At 50.0% G+C, this 23,201-nt stretch overlaps 1 protein-coding gene across 9 annotated transcripts in view; it reads left to right on the top strand.

The window, feature by feature from the left end:
- The window catches only part of FAM120A (family with sequence similarity 120 member A), a 108,744-nt gene that overhangs the window by 57,212 nt on the left and 28,331 nt on the right, over positions 1 to 23,201 (top strand). For all 9 annotated transcript variants that reach the window (XR_011531525.1, XM_070590100.1, XM_070590099.1 and 6 more), the window contains exons 6-10: positions 191 to 288; positions 536 to 816; positions 11,991 to 12,078; positions 13,789 to 14,016; positions 16,585 to 16,759. Coding sequence is in view for 8 of the 9 variants with exons in the window: in XM_070590100.1 (XP_070446201.1) it covers positions 191 to 288; positions 536 to 816; positions 11,991 to 12,078; positions 13,789 to 14,016; positions 16,585 to 16,759 (870 nt within the window). In the remaining variant the exon portion in view is untranslated. The remainder of the gene's footprint in view (positions 1 to 190; positions 289 to 535; positions 817 to 11,990; positions 12,079 to 13,788; positions 14,017 to 16,584; positions 16,760 to 23,201) is intronic.

Below are 23,201 nucleotides of genomic sequence, written 5' to 3'. Positions count from 1 at the left end.
CTGGCCCCCAAGTCCAGTATTTTTAATGTGAACATGAATTTCTGAGGGTTTCTGAGGAGGGACCTCATGGTACGTTGGCACCTGCGGAGGTACAAGGCAGACGGAGACGCAGGCCAGCACCACAGTATCCTGTGGCGATGTCCTCTGCTCATGGTCGTTTTATTTTTCTCTTTCCGCTTGGACCAAACAGCCAGACCAAGTCCGTTTGGAATGCCTGGGATGGTGCCACCGTACGTCCCCCCGCAGATGCTCAACATTCCACAGACTTCTCTGCAAGCCAAGCCTGTGGTAAGGCTTTCCCTTCCCTTTCCTTCCGCTGCTGGTCTACCTAGCCGTGGTGGGGGACAGCTGCCTTGAGGGATACATACTTGTCACATCTCAGTGAACACTAAGATAATATCCTAAACTCTTGACTTGCTATGTGGAGCAGGTGCCAGTCTTTGTTGAATTAGAACTTTGCCAAGACTGGGCAGTGCTCACGGGTGCCGGCCCTTGGGCAGCGTGTGTGCGTGCTGACCTGTGCTCTCTGTTTCAGACCCCACAGGTGCCCGGCCCAGGCGCCCCGGGACAAGGTCCACACCCCTACAGCCTCGCTGAGCCGGCCCTCACCCTGGAACCGAGTGGAAAGAATCTGAGTGAGCAGAACAGCTACAGTAACATTCCTCACGAAGGAAAACATACTCCATTGTATGAACGCTCCTCCCCGATCAACCCAGCCCCGAGCGGCAGTCCCAACCACGTGGACTCGGCGTACTTTCCTCCTTCCTCCACTTCGTCGTCTTCAGACAATGACGAAGGCAGTGGGGGAGCTGCAAAGTGAGTGGTGTGTGTGGTGTTGGTGCCTCCCAGACATGTGACGGCCACGTGGCTCTTCACGTAGCTCTGGTCCCCGGGGAGCGGCCTGCCACCGGCAGCTGTGGCCCCACTCTGTGCTCAGAGCTCAGAGATGCAGTAGGTTGCAGGCAGGTGCTGGTCACTCTGCTCTCAGACCCGGGCTCCTTGGACGTGGAGGGGGGAGGAGGCCAGATATCTCCTCAGGGCTCCCAAGGTTGAGCATCTGTGCTGGGCCAGCTGTGGCCTTGGGCTGCTCCTCTGCTGGGGTGGAATTTTAGGAAAATTGGTTTGTGTGGCCCCCACAGTGTGTGAAGTGATCCGGTCAGGTGCCTTGACCCTTCTTCCTCGGGCTGTGATCCCCCATCCTGTCTCCAGGAAGCATTTGCAGTTAGCTGCCTGTGGCTTTCAGCCCCTTGGCTCCTGCGTCAAGGGCACTGAATTTTCTCTCCTCCCGAGTTCATAGCGTGAATCTCATCTCAGCAGCTTATAGGGCCACTCTTGAAATAGCACTGTTCACTCCACCAAAACCATGGAAAGCTGCCTGACCCGGGCTGGAGTGCTCCCTGTCGAGGAACATTTTAAGCAGCACGCGTCCCTGAGTAAACGAATCCTCAAGCACACGCTTTGTTAGTGTCTGGTCAAGAAAGTCCTAAATGCACAGTCTTCCTCCTCCCCTTGAGTAACCTTACATTCCTAAGAAACTGGGCTCAGAAGACGGGAGAAGAGAGGCAGAGTCTTTCTCTGTGTCTGTCTCCTCTTCTTGGGTTTGAACTCTGGTTCACAGGGCGGATGCCCAGGCTGGTTCGTGCTGCAGCCATTTTTGCCTCAAGAAACCTGAGACACAGGGCCCGTCTTCCGTAGGTTCTTCTGAGAGTGTCACCTGACGCCAGACATCCTCCCTCTTTTGTCCTCTTTTTCTCCATCTGTAAAATGGGCACTAATGTCTGCTGACCTCTGGCGGCGGTTACCGAGGAGTTGTGTGATCCAGGGATGTGTGCTTCGTGGAGCAGAGGAGCGTAAAATGCAGAAAGGCTTCCTTACTGTGTGTACAATCCTGACATCCTAAAATCGAGTGAAAAGTGGAGATTTAGCGTTCAAACTTTTAAATTAAACTTTTGGGAAGATAATATATTTAAGACCTTCTGCCTGAGAGTCTCTGGGACGGGCTCAGAAATGTGTGTGTGTGAGTGAGCGCCAGTGGCCACTCCCCTTGCGGCAGCCTAAACAGCTGGTGGGTGTCCGAGGCCCTTCCGCTCGAAGGCACTGGCAGTTTTCTTTTAAAAATTGGCTCATGTCGGCACAACCGAGGCACCTGGATGTACAGGTGCATCTCAGTAAGAGACATTCCTTCTAGACTCTAGAACACAGCGGACCTGCGACACAAGCAGATGTGCTGTGACGCCTATGGGAGCCAGCAGAGCCCTGGCTGGAAGGTCTGGGTGCCCGTTCGTTGGGTGGGGTGCAGTGAGAGTGGGGGCTGCTGCCTGATTTGGCAAGCTGACCTGTGAGGCTGCGAGTTGACCCTGGGCGAGTCTTGCTCGAGAGCCCCCTCCTCTTGTCTTCAGTGCTGCCCTGTCCCTAGAGGTTCTGACCGGTGCTGCCTGCTGGGAGCTCTCGGCGGCTCCTGGTTGCCGCTCTGGCCTCTGAGCCCTGCAGCGCTTGCAGTCTGGACCCCAACGTTGCGTTCTCACCACGCTTTCTGGAGGAACTCTGGAAGGTGGACTCTGCATGTGAGGATGGCATGGCGTGCCGTCCTCCTTTTGGTGTGAAAGGTGAAGCAGGTGAGCATGTCCACGGCCTGGAGGCCAGATCTGGTCCAGTTGTGCTGCTCAGCTCGACTCTGCTCTCCGTTTATTACAGCAGCTGAGAGACAGAGACAGTTGAGAGGGAGGAGGTTGAGGGGATGGGGAGCTTGTGGCTGAGGCTTCAGGGTCCTGGACTAGGCAGACACGTGGGGCTTGGGTTGGCCCCTGCTGGTGGTCGTGATTTTCAGGGCAGGGCTTGGGCCTATTGAGTGAGTCATGTGTGTGCACTGGGAGGCTGTGGGCAGGACAGAGGTTGCTCTCCTGGTTCAAAGACTCATAGGAGCAGTACGTCGGGACTTAGGTTACCTTGGTGTGGACTTGAGTTGGGACCCCACATCTACCCTGTGCTCTCAGTATGGTCTTGAGGCAAAGAAAGCATCCATCCATTCAGCCCAGCCGCCCTTGGGCCCTGCTGTCTGCTGGTGGGCATGGCGGCAGGGGGCACAGACATGGCATGGTGCGGGTGTCTGAGAGGGGGACAGGCAAACCCGAGCCGTGTGTGTAGGAGGAAAGCACCAGCCGAGAGGAGCGAGGTGGGATCGCAGCCTGAGCAGCGAGATTTGAGCTGTGACAGAGTGGGGGGAGCCGGGACAGAGCCAGGTGTGGGCGGGGTGGTGGAGGGAGGCCCAGGGGGCCTGAGCAGCAGGAGGCCTTGCGAGGTGGAGGCCGGATGGTGTGGAGTCTGTGCTCTGTTCTGACCACAGCGTGGAGCCTCCACCACCCTTGCTTAGACTGGCCCCTGGGCTGGAAGGGTCCTGAGGCTTCTCAGTGAATTTGCTTGGATGTGGGTGCTGTTTACCCTCAGGGTGGACGGGTGTCTGGGTGGCCGGGCCCTTTAGCTGCTTGGTCGCAGTCAAGCGCCTCTGGTCCTAACAGCTCTAGCAGACTGACTGCAGACATGCTTGTGATGGCTTGTACCCTCGAGTCACCTTGTCCAGCAGCAGAGGGGAGGCCTACCTCTGGCCCTGGCTGGGCAGCCCCTCCCAAGTCCCTGTGCCCTTTGCTATGCGAGTCCCTCAGGCACTACACTCCTATCACTGTGTTTCCCAGGTGCAGGTAGATGGTACCAGAATGTGGGAGAGTCCATGAAGTGCACAACCTCACCTCCCCAACAGAAATCAATGGATGGTGCTGATGGGTGGTGGGACTTTTCTTGAGTAAAGGAGAATTAACGCCCCAAAGCTTCCTACAAATTAAGGGTTCAGTGTTTTAAGTGGCAGAGAATGTGGACATGCAGTTCATGGAGGAAACGCAGCAGTCAGTGAGCACACTCACAGATGCTGCTAGTCCTCCCTGAAGATCAAAAGACTACAATGTAAACCATGACAGGGCACCTTTCTTCAGCCTGCAGGATTGGCAAACGCTTGTTTTTGAAGATGAAGTTCCGTGGGGAAATGGGTTGATTCCTGGCAGGTGCTTGGCGTTTGTGGTCACTGTGTCCAAGAGCTGTGGGCCCTCCTGGGAGGGTCTGCACCATTCTTGTGCAGAGGTGGGGTGATGGGCATTTCAGAGCATAAGAGGGGTGTGTGTATGTGTGTGCGTGTTTGCGCGTGTGCCCACCCCCCAGATGCCGGCACTGGGGACCTTCCTTACAGGAATCCTGTGGAGCCCCTCCAGAGAATGTTCTGAGGGGAAAGGAAGTGCTTGCTGAGGTGCCCTGTGGAGGAGCAGCTGCACAGATGGTGACCGGGGTGATGCTGCCTCTGGCTTGGTCCTCAGGCTCGAATGGTGGCACCTTCACTGTGTGTGCGTGCATATGATGTATGTACATGTGATGCATGCGTGCCCACAGGCACACATGCATGGTGTGTTTCTATGTTTGCACAAACGCATGGTGTGCGCAAATGCATGTATGTCTACATGTATGCACATACATGTACATATATGCATGCATGGTGCGTGCACACGTGTCTGATGTGTTCCCCTCCTCCTTTAATCCTGTACCTCGCGTTTCAGCCTCTTCAGCTGGCAGTGTCCAGGTGTCTTCCCCACATACAGCTGGAATGGATGTCCTGGTTGTTGCTCTCTTGAAGTCAACAGGTGTTTCTGTACCGTTTCCAAGTCTGTGCTGGACGAGGAGTCTGGGGCTGCAAGAGGCCCCTGTGGCAATCAGGTGTCCCTCCAGGACTGGACTGAGATGAGCGGTGTCACGCCACAGAAACTGCCCTGAGTCTCCTCACATCATCTCTCTTCACTACTGTAGACACACAGCCTTTGTTCCGCCGTGGTGCTATGTCTGCCAAGGGGCCCGGCTGGTGCCTGGCAGTGATTCCAGACCCTGACGGTTATTTCAAAGTAAATTAAGAAAGGAATGTGCTACTTGCTAACGAAACAATTGTTTCTCCTATTTCTTTACTCAGAGTATATCAGCGTGTACTTCTTGCTCTATTCTTGGTTAAAATTAAAAAACCATTGAGGCAGTGTTCTAGTTTTTCGTCTCTTCTTCCCTGGCCTTTGCCAAATTCTTGTAATCTTATTTTGGTTGAATCCTTGTGGAGGTGTTTACTTTATATTATTTTCATAGATTCATTGGTTTTTTAGAATTTGAATCCAATCTGAGGTTGCTAATTTGAAGTTTCTAGTTCTTTGTTTTATATATTTTTTATAATTACCATCTCAGTACAGAGTTATAGAACTCAAACATTTGAGAGTACGATGTAGGAAATCCCCCATGATCCCACCTCTAGAGATGCAACTGTTTTCGAAAGATTGGTGAATATGCAAACACCTTTTTTTGTGTGTGTATGCTAACATGGTTTTTACAATAATCGGATCTTATCTCAGGGACAGCATCTGGCCTTTTTCCCTTTTTTAGACTTAATATACTTTTGTAAGTATGTGTTCTCATTTGTGTGTATAAATGTTAATATGTACATGTGCACTGAATATTGCTTCAGTGTTTTTGTATGTCATTACTGACATTTTAAAATGGATATTTAGAAGCCCTATTAAGAGAGAAGACTAACTTAATTTTTCTCCACTTTTGGCTTCATTGGTATAGACTTGTTCTGCTTCCCTGTCCCCTATGTGCACATTGGTTCCAAGGTGTCGTGTCATGGCAGCATCTGTCGGATGAGCTTTGCAGGCCCACGTGGCCCCCATGGGACCAGGCCTGGGCTGTGGAAGGTGAACCTCAGGAAGGCGCTGGTCCTGCAACCTCACATGGCTGTTCCTGCCAGGTTCTGGGTGCCACTTGTGGCTGTGTGACCTGGAGTTCCCTAGCCCAGTGCACCCAGCAGGGATGGGAGGCCTCTGGGTTCTTTGTGAATTAAATTAGCTGAGGGGTAACACAGTAAGTGACATCCATCCCTCTTAGTAAAAACTGTCTGTGGGCACAATGAAAAACTAGAACTCTGATTTTTTTTTTTTAATTTTGGTGAGGAAGATTGGCTCTGAGCTAACATCTGTGCCCATCTACCTCTATTTGGTATGTGGGATGCCACCACAGCATGGCTTGATGAGTCGGTGTGCTAGGTCTGTGCCTGGGATCCGAACCCATGAACCCCAGGTTGCTGAAGCGGAGTGTGTGAACCCAACCACTATGCCACCAGGCTGGCCCCTCTGGTTTCATTGGGTTTTTTTTTAATTAATTAATTTTTTTATTGAGTTAATGATAGGTCACAATCTTGTGAAATTTCAGTTTTACGTTAATGTTTGTCATTTCGTGTTGTAGGTGCACCACTTCACCCTTTGTGCCCACCCCCCACCCCACCTTTCCCCTGATATCCACTAAACTGTTCTTAGTCCATAATTTTAAATTCCTCATATGAGTGGAGTCATACACAGATTATCCTTCTCTCGCTGGCTTATTTCACTTAACATAATTCCCTCAAGGTCCATCCATGTTATTGCAAATGGAATGATTTTGTTCTGTTTTGCAGCTGAGTAGTATTCCATTGTATATATGTACCACATCTTCTTTATCCATTCGTCTGTTGCTGGGCACTTAGGTTGCTTCCATGTCTTGGCTATTGTAAATAATGCTGCAATAAACATTGGGGTGCATAGGACTTTTGGGAGTGCTGACTTCAAGCTCTTTGGATAAAAACCCAGTAGTGGGATGGCTGGATCGTATGGTAGTTCTATTTTTAATTTTTTGAGGAATCTCCATACTGTTTTCCATAGTGGCTGCACCAGTTTGCATTCTCACCAGCAGTGTATGAGGGTTCCTTTTTCTCCGCAGCCTCTGCAACATTTGTTACTATTAGTTTTAGATATTTTTGTCATTCTAATGGGTGTAAGGTAATATCTTAGTGTAGTTTTGATTTGCATTTCCCTGATGATCAGTGATGATGAGCATCTTTTCATGTGCCTATTGGCCATCAGTATATCTTCTTTGGAGAAATGTTTGTTCATGTCTCCAGCCCATTTTTTGATTGGGTTGTTTGATGTTTTGTTGTTGAGTTGTGAGAGTTCTTTATATATTATGGATATTAAGCCTTTGTCAGATATATGACTTGCAAATATTTTTTCCCAGTTAGTGGGTTGTTTTTTTGTTTCAATCCTGTTTTCATTTGCCTTGAAGAAGCTCTTTAGTCTGATGAAGTCCCATTTGTTTATTCTTTCTATTGTTTCCCTTCTCTGAGAAGGCATGGTGTCCAAAAAGATCCTTTTAATACTGATGTCAAAGAGTGTACTGCCTACGTTTTCTTCCACAAGCCTTATGGTTTCAGGTCTCACCTTTAGGTCTTTGACCCATTTTGAGTTTATTTTGGTGAATGGTGAAAAAGAATGGTCAATTTTCATTCTTTTACATGTGGCTTTCCAGTTTTCCCAGCACCATTTGTTGATCTGGTTTCATTTTTTTTTTTTTTTTTTAAAGATTTTATTTTTTCCTTTTTCTTCCCAAAGCCCCCCCGGTACATAGTTGTGTATTCTTCGTTGTGGGTTCTTCTAGTTGTGGCATGTGGGACGCTGCCTCAGCGTGGTCTGATGAGCAGTGCCATGTCCGCGCCCAGGATTCGAACTAACGAATCACTGGGCCACCTCAGCAGAGTGCGCGAACTTAACCACTCAGCCACGGGGCCAGCCCCAATCTGGTTTCATTTTTAATGTGAAACACATAAAGAATTTCATTCAGAGCAAGATGATCTGGTGTCCCAGGAAATATGCTTCTGATATGTCTCTTTCCTCCAAGTGGAATTGATGTTTTCCTTGTGCTTTGAGTCCTCTTGGCTCCTTCCTGAGGAAGCTGTGTGGTCCACGGAGAATCACGCTTTACCTTACCCCAGCGTCCCTGGTCCAGACAGGCTACATCAGCCAGAGTTTCCTTTCCAGTTGTTAGGCTGTTGTTCCAGACAAGTAGCTTGTTTACATTTATATTTTGACTTTTTAACACAAGGTAACATTTCTAACATCTTCTCATAAACACACTTGTGAATTACTTTCATGTGTTGGCAAAAATTCGTACTCCTCTGTGCCGTCACGGCGAGTCTGTGCTGTTCTCCTACCACCGGCAGCATGGGCATGTTGCCTGGAGCTCAGCTCCCACCCGTTGGTGTCTGAACCTCCCTCAAGGGTGGGAGAGGCCCAAGGGAGAAGCAGGCGGCCGCCCTCCCTGTGCCTGCTGCGTACGTACGTGGGGATGGGACCACACTTGTTCTGTTCCTGACTTAGTGAATGACCCTGAATGTGTGACAGTAGCTGGGTTTGGGGCTAGGAAGATGGAGGGTGTCGTGTGTGAGTCCCACACTTCCCTCCCAGGGAGCTGTGGCCAGAGGTCTGGGCTCTGTCAGATGAGAGCGGGTGGCACTGAGTGCCCCGGTTCGCGAGCTGAGAGCAGGCAGAAGTGAAAAGGTGGCACACTGTTGGAAGTCTCCTCAGAGGCTGAGCATGTCGGGCCTTGCGCACACTTGGCCTTGCTGCCGTGGGTCTGCCCTCCCATTTCCGCTCCATGACAGGTCTCCCTGCTTTGGTCTTGCTTGCTTTTCCTTCTTTCATGTTGACTAGTGGGGCAGCCTGTGGGCAGTGCCACTTTCCTTTTCTGCTCTGTCATGGCAACCTACACTCATGGCTGTGGGGACAGGAGTGCAAACGCACTGATGGCTGAGACAATTTTACACTTGGTGCAAGTGGACACCAGTCCATTTCATCCTGGCATCACCAGCCTGCTGACCAGAAAAACGTATAGGAGAGAATTCCGCAGGTAGGATGGTTTGCTGTCACGAGTAGCTTTAGTGCAGACAAAGCTATGCATGTCCTGGTGTGAGTGAGGCCTCACTGCACCGCTGAGGGTCCCTGGGCCAGTGTGGTGCTGGCCCTTCTCACCGCCACTGTCTGGGTGGGTGGGTAGTCGTCTTCTGTCACCTGGAATGGAGGTGTGGTTAAGTGTGGATCCCTTTCCTGAGCCTGGATCTTATCTGCCTTGGGTGTGCAGGGGTTCAACATGGGAGTGCACGCAGCCTCCTGCCCGGGCCTTCCACTCCCCCGTGGCCTGTGTGGTCTCAGCAGGTCTTCCGAGGCACAGCTGATGCAATGTTGTGTCCATGTCACTGGTTCCAAGGGTGATTGTGAGATGTGAGCAGTTGGGTAGAATGAAACTTGACTGTATGTAGAAAGATTCTGAAATTCCTAATCCATCTGTTCTTCAAGATAAGGCATTTGTCATATTAAAATGTTTTGTTTTTTTAAGTTATAAATCAGGAATATAGTTATCCTATTGAGATATTCTGGACTTTAAAAAAATTGGCTATTGTCAAGCTGCTTTTCAGGCAGAATTTTAGATTTTGTGATACGATTATTAGAAGGCCACATGAGCGTATAGATTATGACATTTTTAGTTTGATAATCTGTGTAGAACAAAACAAAGCTTTGTAAATAGAGGTTCTGTGTGATCTTCGTGGGACAGGCTTTCCACTTTCGTAGTGAGGCATGGTCTCCACACCACACTGTACCCGTGCCATGTAGAGACCCAGGGCCTGTGCCCTTGGGGGCTGCGTGTCTGGTGGCTCTGTGATGTCACGTGAAGGAGAAGCCAGGTCTGCACTGTCTTTGCCATGCACCCTTATGCTACGATTGTATGATTATTCATTCGCAGTAATTAGAAATGGTGCTGAATGTGATCCAGGCCGTGAAGGAAACACGGCGTGAGAGTCGCAGGTTTGAGGAGGTTGGGAAGGCTGCCCTGAGATGCCATTGGGGCCAAGCCCCTCAGGCCGAGGTGTCGCGTGTTGAAGGCTGCAGTCTGTCGTGAGGAGGGAGGGCTGCTGTCCAGCAGAGCGTGGGAGATGTTTGTCCTCCACGGACCCCACCAGGAGCTTGTGTGCAGGACATGTAGTGACGTCCTGTGAGTCCGTGAGAAGACGGCTCCCGCGTTGTCCTTGGGGAAGGAAGTCTCTGCAGCGGCTTGGGGGCTTCTGGGCTGTCAGCCTTGCATGTCAATTATTGCCTACGTGGCATGTTCAGTTCCTGGACATTCATTAAGCCATGTACTCGTGACTAGTGTGTTTTTTTGTAGCTATGTTATACTTAAATGTTTAAAATTATAAGTAATAGATGTTCTGTCTCTTTATAAAGTTTGTAAGTAGCCAAGTAATTAGTTGTAGAATTTCACTGGATAAACGTCAGTGACCTGTCTATGAGGAAGTGCGTTAGCGGCTCTGCTGATGCCACGTTCCAGGTCAGTTCAGAGCTGCTGCCTTCCTCCTTGCTGACAGACTGCTTGCGGTCAGTCATGGTGGTTAGCGTGGGGCAGCTCACCTACTGCGTGCTGACTGGTGCACGCTCAGTGAAGAGCAGGGCAGCCAGAGTTCTCTTTCGACCTTCCCTAGCTTCTCATCTGCTCTCCCCTGTGAGGCCTCGTCTCTCTCTCAATTAGACAGGATGAGTCGCTCTGCCTGTAGGAGACCTGCATTTCCCCATGGGCGCCTCCCCCTCCCCACCAGAGTTTCCTCTGGTTTTGCACAGTTGTCGTTTGAGCTCGCACTTGTGACTGGCCTCTTGGACAGAGCTGTGATTTCTGAGTCCTCACTGAAGACCGGGAGCCTGGATGCTGGGCAACTGCCCCCGTTTCTTGTGGAGGCGTTAAGGTGTCCTGTCCCGTGACTGGGATTGAGGAGCTAGAACGAGGCCCTCAGACATGACCACATGGGACAGTGTTCCTGGTTTAAGATGGGACACCTTTTTCATCTCTCCTGTTCTTTTGCAGCTATTTGTTTTGTTATGGAACTAACATGAAGACACTTGGAAATTGGAGAATTAGTGGGTCTTAAAATCCTTCCATCTGTCACGTGGGTCAGTTAGAAAGGCATGCCAAATAAAAACTCTCTGCACCGGTGTGCCTTGTAGCCAGCACTGGATTTAGAAGCTAATTTTGGTGAGGAACCCTGCAGGAGAGAGATGAGTGAAGGGTGGATGCCTGGAGCTGCCCCCGCCATCCCCACAGTGACTTCATCCCATCTGCTGGGGGCTGCAGCTCTGGGGCGGGGCCTGATCCCTGCTCCGGCAGAGTCCCTGCTCCCCCAAGGTTAATGCTGTTCATGGAGTTTGCCTGGGGACCACAGTAAACTTCCCTTTACACTGTGGCCCATAATACACAAACAGAGAACTTACAAAGTAATACCATTCATACCACATTCCCTGCATCTGGTCTGTTCCATGTCAGCTTTTAAAAAATTCTGGTTAAACCCACTGAATTGTTTTCCCAGGCTACTAATGGGTCAAAACCCACAGTTTTTAAAAAGTGCTGATTGAAACACCTCATTCTGGCATTTGAGACACTCTGTAATCTTCCCCATCTCTTCTCCCAACCCGGTTTTTACTACTTTGCCAAAGAAAGCCATTCCCCAGATAAGACTCGGTTAACTCCGCTCCCTCAGCTTGCAAGTCCTTTCCCTCTCTGTCACCAGCCTCGGCTCCCATGTCCTTTCCACGGTGGGCTGCAGTGCCGTGTTGTCACGTGGCACGTGATCCCTTATGTTTATTTGTAAGTTATGAGTAGCATTTGCTCCAGATGACACTTTTCTGCTGCCTGATGATTGGCAGTTAAATGTGAGTTTTATCTCATTTCTCCCAAAGGGCTGAGCTCCCTGAAGGCAAGGCTGCCTCCTCTGTGTGCCGGGTGCTTACACATCCTGGCTCTCCGGGCTGCCCCCTCTGTGTGCTGGGTGCTCGCACAACCTGGGTCTCCAGGCTGTGTGGCCGGCCCGGGCCAGGTGCTGAATGTTCCTCCCCACAGTGGGGGTCACCACTGGCTGCTTGGAGTGGGCACGAGTGTCCCTGTGGTTGGAGTCTCGGGAGATGGGGTCAGTGCAGCACCCCATGTCCTCGAGACGGCTGCTCAGCGCGGCCCTTATCCTATGGGCGTGTGGGGGTGCTGACACTAATCAGTCGTCCTCTTCACTTTCTGTGCAGCCATATCAGTGGGAACAAAATCGGCTGGGAGAAGACAGGAAGCCCCTCGGAGCCTCAAGCACGGGGAGACCCAGGAGACCAAACAAAGGTAGTTGTTTTCTTCTTTAGTCCTGATGCCCAGCAGGTGGAGTTGAAACACAATGCCCTCTCTCTTTTTAAGCCTTATGAAGAATATAGACAGTAGGGGAAGTGGGGAGGGGTCACAGACACTGGGGGAGAGGGCAGGGGAGGGGAAAGAGGACCCCAGGGCCCCACCATCCCCGCCTGCTTTCTTTCCCGGGATGATTGGGCCTGGTGAAACCCTCCCCCGTCTGCTGGCTGCACTCTTAGCAAGGACTTAGAGCCTTCTAGAGCCCTCATCTGTCTGGGGTTTTTGTGGGGATTAAGTGAAAAGGCACCTGGGGTGTATACGTTAAACATGAAAATAAACTAAATTCCATTTCCCCCTTTTTTCCTCCATCTGCCTGTTAAGAGTGACCTCTAGAAGGATCTTTTGACATGCAGAGCCACGTCTGCCCCGACCCATGACCCTGGGATGAGCCTATCTCTAGCTGCAGGGGGGCTTGTCTGTGTAAGTGCGAGGTGGCAGAGTATCAGAAAGCTGTGTAAAGTTCTGAAGTGCTCGCTGCTGAGTGATTGTCCTATCCATAAGCACGGATGTGCTCTGCAGATACTTGTTATTTGCGAGGCATCTTCCAGAGCGTTTCCAGCTGCTTAGGTCTACATCTGGGGAGTGGACAGTACAAGAGACCCTCGTCAATCATCCACGAGTCATTCCTAAGACTGATTTTAGCATTTTGTGTTTTAAAGGGTAAAATTAAGCACTTAATTACATACCATTGTAAAGAATACATTTTGTTTCAAAACAGAAAAATGTCTATTCTTTAGTGTGGCCAAAATAAAGAAGTAAGTACTTATAATTCCCAACATTTATTGTGAGAAAGAAAAAAAGCCTTTTACTGTACAAATAATAATTTCTGTTGGTAAACCTTTGGGACTTTGCTGAAGTTCACAAAGAGGCAGCAGGAGTCCCCCTCTGCTGTCTGTGTCCTGGGTCTCACTGCCCTGCAGCGAGCCATCGCTGAGGGGTCCATTAGCATCCGTGCTCCTGTTGGTGCAGGACCTGCCGGATTTGGGTGGTTGGTTGTTACAGCACGAGTGTTTCTGACTGACGATATATCGTGCACGTATTTCTATGTCAGCAAATATAGATCTAACTCATGATTTTTAAGTGGGCTTATCTTGTATTTTTGCTGTAATTTTCGGTAAACAGTTTCCTGCTTATACTTAATTTGGGGCTGTATAACGACCAAAGAGAATGGCCAAGTGTGGGTTTTGTTTATTCTGTAAATACCGGCTGTGGTGGTGAAGAGCAGGTCTGAGTCAGGCCTAGAGGTGAGTCCTAGTTCTATGAGTTTCTGGTCACGTAATTGTGACAAATGACATTCTCTCCCTACGTGTTAGTTCTCATCTAGGCAGGGTCTCCAAGGAAAGCAGAAACACAGGACTTAGCTGACGGGGTGGCTGCCCGGGGGTGGCAACCACAGAAAGCCACTTTCACCCCATGGGGCCTCGCCAAAGGAGCCATGCGTGGGGTCACCCAGCAGAAGCTGCAACATCCTCCAGGCTTCCCCCTGACACAGGCACAGTGGGCATCCACTCTCCACCCCTCGTCCTCAGTGGTGGAGTTGTTCATCACACCTCTCCAGACAGGACTCTGTGTTACAAGTGCACAGACACGGTAAAGGTGTGGAAACGTGACCTGAACCCATTTTCTCCTCTTGCCCGTTGCTCGTAGGCAGAAGGTTCGTCCACTGCCTCTTCGGGCAGCCAGCTCGCTGAAGGAAAGGGGAGCCAGATTGGCACTGTCCAGCCAATCCCGTGCCTCCTGTCCATGCCCACCAGGAACCACATGGACATCACCACCCCACCCCTGCCCCCTGTTGCGCCTGAGGTGCTGAGAGTGGCCGAGCACCGGCACAAGAAGGGGCTGATGTACCCCTACATCTTCCACGTCCTGACGAAGGTACGTGCAGGCCCAGGGGTGGCCTCCTGCCCTGGTTACTCCTGTGGGGGTGCCCTCCTGCTCGTTTTGGAACGGTTTTTTATCTTGCAAACTATTTGAAACAAAGTTCATTTCCCCCTTCTTAAACTTGGAGGAAAAAAGATGAAAACTTACACCTCTAAATAAAATAAAAGAACAACTTGGGAAAAGTCTCACTTTCCCCTTCAATTTAATATAAAATATTTTTGAAACTTCTAATTAATATGTTATTTTCTGACTTGTAATTTTGTTCTTTTAATTTCTAATTTCAAGATTTCTCACCCTGTGGTTACGCGTAGTGTCAGCTTTAGTTCCGAAGCCACATACGTCTGATTTGTCATTGTCCTAGAAATGCCCCCTTCTGAGAGGCTGATAGTGCTTCCTGCACTTTAACTCGTTCCTCTACCTCCCTGAGGGTGATTTTGTGGCACGTACAGCAAGAATGGAATGCAGGATATTGTAACATATGCATAGTCAGAAAACTCAGCTATCCCTTTACACAGTGCCATGGTTTTGCGTCTTAGTGTCTGGAACGTGTGCTTTAGTAGAGGCACAGTGTGGCATTGGTTGTTTTGAATCTTGGCGTCTTGAATGGATCTATGTGTATTTAAAATTTCCTCAGTGATTTGTAGTATTTATCCGCATAGACCCATAGGTTAACAAGTTACGTTGGTGACCAGATTGCTCACGTAGAATTGGCTTATTACTACCATGTATTTCTAACCTGTTTTCATCAGCATCTACATCACCATATATAATCAGGCCTTTTTCTTCCTATTTTCTGTAATCCGTCTGTGGTTTGTAGAATGGAATCAACAAATGCAGCAGTCACTCCTGTTCCACAGCACTCCCAAGTGGGACTTCAGCCATTAATTGAGTAATCTGAGCACTGCTTACTTTTATAACTTAAACGACATGGAGAATAGTTAGTCCAGCACTGTTTACTCAGCTCCTTTAATTTGTTTTTCAATTGTAATTGCCTCCTAGTCTCATCCGTTATTTTTTGATATGGGTATGCATGTATGTCCCTTTTCAGATTATGCTTGCAAGGTAAACATTTTATTTTTCAGGTCCAACATAAATTATAAGGGTAAGTGAAAAGTTACTGTTGTGGAAAGAGAATTTTGCTAAGTTTAAGGGAACCCAGGTTTTTGGGAGAGTGCGCCCTTTCCCTTGGGGTTGTTTGGGATGTAAGGTCCCTGGACCAGCTGTTTCCGCCCCGCCCACACTGGTAGATCTGACTCGGGACAGTCGGTTGGGTCAGTCTGAGTGACACAGACTGACTGTCCTCCTCTTCAGTGCTCACCAATTTCAAGGGCAAATACTGATCAGATGACTGAGTTTGAGAAAAGTGAACTCGACTGTCTTTTCAGATTTTAAAATGCCACTTAGAAGTTTTCAGTATATTAGGGAATAGAAGTTTTCAGTATGTTAGGGAAAAGTTTAGACTCCAAAGTACATTGCTTCCTGCGAGCTGAGTAGCTCTGGTACTAAATTGTCCCAGTTGAGACACCTGCAGGGAGGCGGGGCTTCAGAGCCACACAGAGCCAGGAAGCCTCGTCACAGTGAGAGGAGGTCCCCCTAGGGGAGTGCACACCACGTGGAGCTACTGGGCTGATGAGGAGGAGGGTGCTGAGGACAAGGGAAAAGACCAATTTGAGGACTAAATTTATGTGAAAGTGCAAATGTTATAAAATTATTATTAAGAGTGTATACCAATAAATTTAATGGAAGGTCATAAATATATTTTTGTGTTACGAATATACATAAACAAAGTTCCTTGCAAAATCTCTCGGTGTACCTGATGCCGTAAAATATCTAAGATGGGACGGCAGAGTCTACAGTGGTCAGGTGTCTCCTGGTGGGTCCTGCAGCGGAACCCCTGCCGTGTTGGCCATGGAGCGTGAGCAGAGTGGACTCCTCATGCCCAGCCCTTGCGGCGTGCGCACCCTCCCACTCCGGAGACAGTCTGCCGGGGCCTCTGCGTTCACCAGAGCCCGCTGCCTGCCGAGGACTTTAAGCACATAGCACTGAAGAGAGCTCTCCTAGGTAGATGGCTTCTGCATGTGGTAATTTTCATGGAAGAGCTTGGTAAAGAAAATTTGATCATTTTATTTTCAGGTTTCATCCATTTCCTGGATGTCATATAGGTCATTGGAAATTACAAGTTCATTTCACGTGACCATCTTGACGCAAATAAAATCTGCAAGGCCTCAGGATCCTCAGGATTTTCTGTTCTATTTGTTGTCTGATGTTACCTGTCTAGATTACTTCAAAGACTGGGATCATCCACGTAGTTTTCTTTCATTCTTGGTTCCAGATTAAAAATAAAACAGTGGATTTTATTTTGACTCTTCGAGTGTGTATTTTGACTACAAACTGTTAAATGAGCTCTCCCTAAATGTCTCAATGTAGGCAAGTTGTTAAGCAATTGCTGTGGAATAGAATTGCAATGTCATTAACTGGGGGTAATGCAGTGTATTTCTGTGAGTTTATTGTAAATTCAACATGAAAAATGTGCAATATTATTCTGCTTTCTTCCATGCAAAGGGTGAAATCAAAATTGCTGTTTCTATTGAAGATGAAGCCAGCAAAGACCTGCCTCCCGCCGCCCTGCTCTATAGGCCAGTTCGCCAGTATGTTTACGGAGTCCTGTTTAGCTTGGCAGAAAGCAGAAAGAAAACTGAGAGACTTGCTTTTAGAAAGAACAGACTTCCACCAGAATGTATGTACTGTAAAATCCATTGTTTGTTTTCCTCGGTACTTCGTAACCTCTTGTGCATTTTCTCAAGCCTTAGAAGGATCATGACTGAGCTCGCCCGAGTGCCCCGTGTAAAGGAGGCGGGCTCGTCGGGGCCTCAGGAAAGGAGGATGAGCCACGGGCTTTTTTCACTCACTAATGTCCGAGTCATGTTGTTTACTTGGTAAAATGTAAATGGCAGGTTTACACTTTAAACGGAAGGTTGATCTGGAAAGGGTGCTGAGGATCACCATGCTGCTGTGGTTCCACGTCGCAGGCAGGGGCCAGCAGCGTCTGCTCCGGTGTCCACAGGACAGGGCTCAGTGTTCTGGGGGTACTACCACTGTCCTCTGGCCCCTTCTGTGCAGTTGGTGTGTCTCTGTGTACAGCTCTGAGTCTGAGAGGCCCAGGAATGACTTTCCTCGGAGACCTCCTGCTGGCTGACTTGGGGGGTGGGAGGGAAGCGTTGTGTGAAATGTTGGCCAAAGTTGAGGTCAGAGCCTTTTCCATCTTCAGGTGGGCCATTGTGGTACAAGTCACTGTAGTGTGTTTAGTGGGAAATACATACAGTCTAAGATAATGTTGTGAACTGCAGAAATTGTAGATTGACTAGACCATCCTCCAAACTAAGGATATTTAGTGACTGATCACCTGCTTGTCTGGCGGGTCAGCGCAGGCCTGGTGACGTGCAGCTGACCAGCTCAGGGACGAGGGTGGGCATGGGTCTCACCTGTGGAACTCTAAACTAGGGAGATCCTGGCAATGCTGAAACCCCAGTTTTGTGGAGTCGTAGGTTTTCTGTTTGATTACCGTGACAGAATTGTGAGTCTGTAGGCCTTTAACATGAAGCATCCGTCACAGCCCTTACTCGAGGGTAGCTGTCCTGGGAGTGGCTGCTGGGCTTGTGTGATGATGACTAGAAAGAAGAGCTGATGCTGGCTCCGCAGGGCCTCTGTCAGGCTGCAGACGCCACATGAAATGCCGCATGTTCTACGGATGCTCTTCAGAGGCTGGTGTGTCCTGACGTGCACCCTCCTCTTCTCGTGCTATGTGACTCCTCTGCTCAGAAAGGAGGACCTTCTTACTTTGCACAGGGCGATCAGTTTCCTGTTCCCCCTCCCAAGCCACCCTGGCCCCACAGCTGTGTCCCCATTCCGTTCCTCACTGGCCCCTTGGTTCTGCTGGGCCTGGAGCGTCCAGTGCTGCAGGATTGGGTGCAGCTTACTTCCTCTGTGTCCTTAGCCCCATAGCACTGCATTGCTTTCACAGTGAAAGGATATTCTTTCTTCCATTTGCTTGTGCATTCCAAAAACAGTTACCTTTTTTTGGTGAGGAAGGTTGGCTCTAAGCCAACATCTGTGCCAGTCTTTTCTATTTTGTATATGGACACGACCACAGCATGGCTGACAAGTGGTGTAGGTCCCTGCCTGGGATGTGAACCTGCAAACCCTGAGCTGCCGAAGTGGAGCCCACAAACCTAACCACTATGCCACCGGGCCAGCCCAACACAGTTACCTTTATGCAGCAAACCCCTCAGGTGTTTTCACTGGTCACAGTGTGGGGCCCTCAAGTGGACCCTGGGACGGGCTCTCCTTTACAGTGTTTCCAGCTTCATTGAGGAGCCTGGGTATGGCTGGTGTGCTCTGTTTGCACCGCACTGGTGGGCGGTGGGCGTCCCTTCATCTGCTGTCGCCTGCTGTCGTGGTCTCCCCTCCAGTTTAGAGGTCGTGTTTCAGGGCTGAGCTGTGGGGCAGGCGCTCTCGGGTGAGGTCTCGGCCTTTCCTGCCCTGCTGCAGGCCTGTGGGTTTAAAATTTCGAACGCACAGCTGGCAGCATGCAACGTGCTCACTGCTCATTGGTGTTTTGTACGTGGTGGTGCAGGCGTCCTTTAGGGGAAGCAGAAGGCAGGGGAGGGTGTTCACTGGGCAGACCCACACCCTCTGAGCGCCAGCCAGAGGGAAGCCCATCGTGGTGAGGGGCTGAGTGCAGACCCCGAGGCAGGGCCTGGCGCTGTCACAGAGATGGTGGGTGCCGGCCCACCGTGGGTGCACTGGCTGGGGCTGGAGGCCGTGGCGTGGGTGATGGGGAAAGTGGAGAAGGTAGTGTGCTCTGGGAGGAGTCAGGGCAGTTCTCTGAGTCTCTGGGTGTGGGGCCTTGACCTTGGTTGGAGGAGGCTCTGGGGACCCCAAAGGAAAGGGGAAGGAGGTATGCCATGTCCTCAGCAGATGGCATCTTCAGAGAATCCACAAGGTGCCTGTTTACTTTCCTCCCTCTGCCTCCGTCCCCTGCCGCCTCGCTCTGCCTCAGGACAGAGACTATGTCAGGTTAGTGCTGTGTACCTGGGTCTCTGAATTTATCAGTGAGAACAGGAGGGTGGAGAGGGAGTGATGTGAGGGCAGGGTGGGGCCAGGCCTGTGCCCCTTTTCTTGGCGAAGGCAAGAAGCACTGGGTGAGGATCCCTCAGGTGTGGTTTGGAAAAGGGAGCCAGCTGGTAGGAAGGGAAAGGGCTGGGCTTGGGGCCACACTGGAGTGGGGTGCTTCTCTATGAGGAGGGGCTGAGGCTGCGCTTGGCTGAGCGAGGTTTAGGAGCTGATACTTCCTCAGTGGAAGTAGGGTCTATGTCTGTTACTGCTGTGGGCATCCCTCTCAGAGGAGTGTCTGGCACTAATGAAGAGTGAGTAACTCATCCGGCCAATGGCCTGTCAGAGTGGAGACCCGAGACGTGGTATGTGGGAGACGACCCCATGCGTGGGAGTATGTGACGTCGCTGAGGGTCTGTGAAGGGTCTGCGCCTGGCACGCTGTGGTCTTTCTGTTCGGGGAACTTAAGAACCTGGGTTTTGACTTTTCTGTAGGCTGGGGGAGCCTCTGAGGGTTGGAGAGAGTGATGTTTCTGACAGAAAGGGGGGTGGGCAGGGATGCATTGCTGAGCCGAGGCAAAGGTGAAACCTCGAGATGGGAAAGGAAGGGCGGTCCCTGTGCCCGCTGCCCAGATGGAGCAGCGTCAGCCCCTGGCACTTAAATGTGGCCTCAAGGAATGTGTTATGAAAGTGCCGTTACGAATAAAAATTTGCCCCTGGACAGAAGGTGTGTCGGTTTGACCTGAGTGTACAAGTTAAGAGACTTGTTTGGCTCTGTAATTACAGTGGGTGAGATTTTCATATGTGGCTGCAGAATCTAGGCCTTTTTAGGGAACTGATAAAGTTGGACTTGTTTCATGCATTGGTTACATTAATAAGGGAAAAACAGCCTATAGGACAGGTTTTTGTCAGTGATACGCGTCGCTGATTATCACAATAACTGGAACCCCAGCTCTCCACAGGGAAGGATTTCATCCTGAGAACCTGCCGTGAGTGTTGGGCCTGAATGCCCCCAGCCTGCTCAAACCTCCTGTGAGAAGTCGGTCTGTGCACTGTGAACCTCACATCTGAGTAACAGCGCGTGCACTGATGTGAGTCCCCAGGACCGGTCCTTCGGTTCCAGCTGACTCTGACACAGACTCTGAGGATGCCACTGTATCTGTGCCTGAAGCAGCTGCCAAGTGACTGCGCGTTTTAGCGTTCCTCAGGAGAAGATGCTGTGGCTTCCTGACGCCCTGGATAGATGGGGAAATGATGATGAATGACTGTGGTGAAAGAGGCTGACCGGGAATGGTCTCGGGAGTTCTTGGCTGACGGGATTTGAAGGATGAGTCTGTGGGAATCTTGTTGGACCCACAGTTGCTCTTGGACCATACGTGGATGAGGTGGATCTGTGATTCTTTGCTGGAGATTCATAACCCACGTGCAAGCACACCGTGCGGTCCTGGGCCGGTTTGTCCTTCGTGTGCCCGCTGCCCTGCCGTCCACGTTGGAGTCTGGTCACCGGACTGTGCTGCGTGATTCGAGGCGAACTCCTACCCTGTAGGTGGTGCAGCCACTTCTGGACCTGAGGGTCTCGCTCCAGCACGGCTTCAGAACACGTGTGTGCAGATGCGTGTTCCTGGTGAACTCACCGCGCCTCTTGAGTTTCCCCGGGTGGCTTGTTGTCAGAGACAAGTAGTCCAGGGCATAGTGAAGTCTACAGCGTTCTTTAAAGACATGGGACTCTCACTAGGTTTAAGATGTGTGTCCCTTGGGAAATCTAATCTCCTGGTTAAGGCTTAGGATAAAGTGTTCCTAATCCACCATGAATTCTCATGTGACTGACACAGTTTCATCTCTACAGTCATATGTTTCAAGTAGGATGTCTACAGTCAGGTGCTGAAAAACTTCCAGCCTTTCAAAGTCCCTTTGAATTCTGTGCTGGCGGTTTATTTTCTCTGTCTCTCTGTCCATCCCTAGGTTCTACTGTTTTACTTTTAGGGAATTCATCAGAATGCTGTTTATTATGGCAGAATGCTACTGAAGTCACTGTGGTGGAATTCCAAGTGCCACGGGGGGAGCAAGCTGAAGCCTGCAGGGAGGTGGGACTGGGGAGCTGTCTCTAGCTGTGGGGACGAAGGCTGGGCCTGGAGATGGGCGCTGGGGGCTGAGCTGGCCCTGGCCTGGAGGCCTTCGTGGGTAGAATCCAGATGGGTGACTGCTTCCCACAGGCGCTTGGCCCTGGAGGCGGCTCTGCCTTTTGCTGCCCCTTGGCCCTTCTCCCTGGAGCCCCCTCAGTGCCCAGGGTTCCCCTGGTAACCCCCGAAGGTGAAGAAGGGGGTCAGCTTCTGGAAAGACTGCAGGATAGGAGGTTGCCTCATCCGTGGCTGAAGAGTTAAAAATCTGGGAAGTAAAGCCCAGTGATTTGCACATTTTAAAATTATCGTCCACTTAACGAAACTGACCTCTGTTTTCTGTAACAAGTCTCTGGAGTACCTCAGAATTAAGTAAAATAAAGTAGATGAATGTAAATTCTAGACACATGAGATGAATTTATGGAAATAGGAAGCAGCTTTATAGACTGCCAATACTATTTTTATAAAGGGTTTTCCCATATTGATTCTCTGCTTTTTTTAACTATCAAGAAAAGCCAAAAGGAACATTGATTTTTCCTGCTCCAGTTTGCTTTAGAAATTTTGTTTGTGCCAAATAATTGGTACTGCTAATTAAAAATAAACTTTAATCTGTTCACTGTGGGTTATATTATAAAACAGAGTACGTTAACACAACAGTATTAGTGGGCTGTTCAAATACTTGTGAAAACTGGTTGTCATGAACATTTCCCCGTGATTTGATGAAAGCTGTTCTAGTAATCTGAACTTCTTTATTCCACAAAGCTTTCCAGGAGTAGCGTGATTGAACTGCCTTTTCCTCTCAGAGCTCTGAGTAGCAGAACTCCAGAGACCGCCACGCAGGGGCGGTGCTGTGCTTGGGTTCGTGTTCATCACAGGTCTTTGAACTTCTGAGCTTCCAGTCGACCCAACTGGGGAACGTGAAGACTAGGAACCGCGTGTATCTACGTGTCTGTACTGCCGAGCTCTCCCATGTGCCCTCCTGAACACATGTGTTTCTGTGGACAGTGGGCTGCCCCAGCCTCAGAGATTGAAGGCTCAAGGAAGGATTTCAACCATTGAGGGCAGCGCTCACAGAGGCGCAGTGAGGATGGGAGGGCTGGCGGGACCCTGCTGCCTGCGCACAGCGCTCCCTGGAAGGTACCGGCAGTTTTCCTAAATTCAGAAGGAAGGAACAGCTGTCATTGCACCCATTTTTCTGTTTCTGCCCTGATATGAAGGACTGGAGTTCTGTTTTTATTTATTTGTGTGGTTTTGGGTTTTTTCCCCATAACCCCAGGAAAGCTCAGCAAGTAAAGCAATGGCACTTCTCTGAATACCCGCACATGCACGGACGCAGACCATAGGCCCAGTCAGGGGTGTCTGGGCAGCCATTCATCCCCATCTTCCTTCTCACCTATACCCGTGTTGCATGCTACTCTCTCGTCCGCAGCCCGAGGCGGGCACGCTTGCTGAGCACCAAGCTCCAGCCTGAGCTGGGAGACACGCTTTGTTGTGTGGTGCTCCAGGTGGCCACTGCCGGTCAGTTGGAATTGGCTTATACAATGAAACCTCCTCATTATTCCCAGTCTGGAATGGATCCCCAATCAGCGTTACACAGCTGGCTGGTTGTCGTGTGTTTAAATGGGATATTGGTAGAAGATGGTTAACGTCTGATGGAAAACACTGGGTTTTTACTGGCAGCTCAAGTGTGACAGTATTTTATGTCCTGAAGTTGTATTTTAAACAGGTGTTTTCGGTAAAGAAAGTGCCTTATAAATCTAGCCTCTGACACAGAAACCTGTGCCCTGGAGTTGCTTTGCCAGTGTAATGATTTGGCTTATTGTGAGTAAGGAAGACGGTTTGGTATTCAGTCTTTTGAAGTGGTCTCCCTCTTGAAAAGGTGCGTTTTCCAAAAGGCTGAGATAAATGTTTGTTGATGGTGATGTATGCAAGATTTCTTCATGGACGGCAG

This window comes from Equus przewalskii, chromosome 22 (genome assembly GCF_037783145.1).
Source record: "Equus przewalskii isolate Varuska chromosome 22, EquPr2, whole genome shotgun sequence".
In the NCBI taxonomy this organism is placed as follows: domain Eukaryota; kingdom Metazoa; phylum Chordata; class Mammalia; order Perissodactyla; family Equidae; genus Equus; species Equus przewalskii.
Note: the sequence above shows the minus strand (reverse complement) of the source record. Positions and strands in the feature narration are given on the sequence as shown.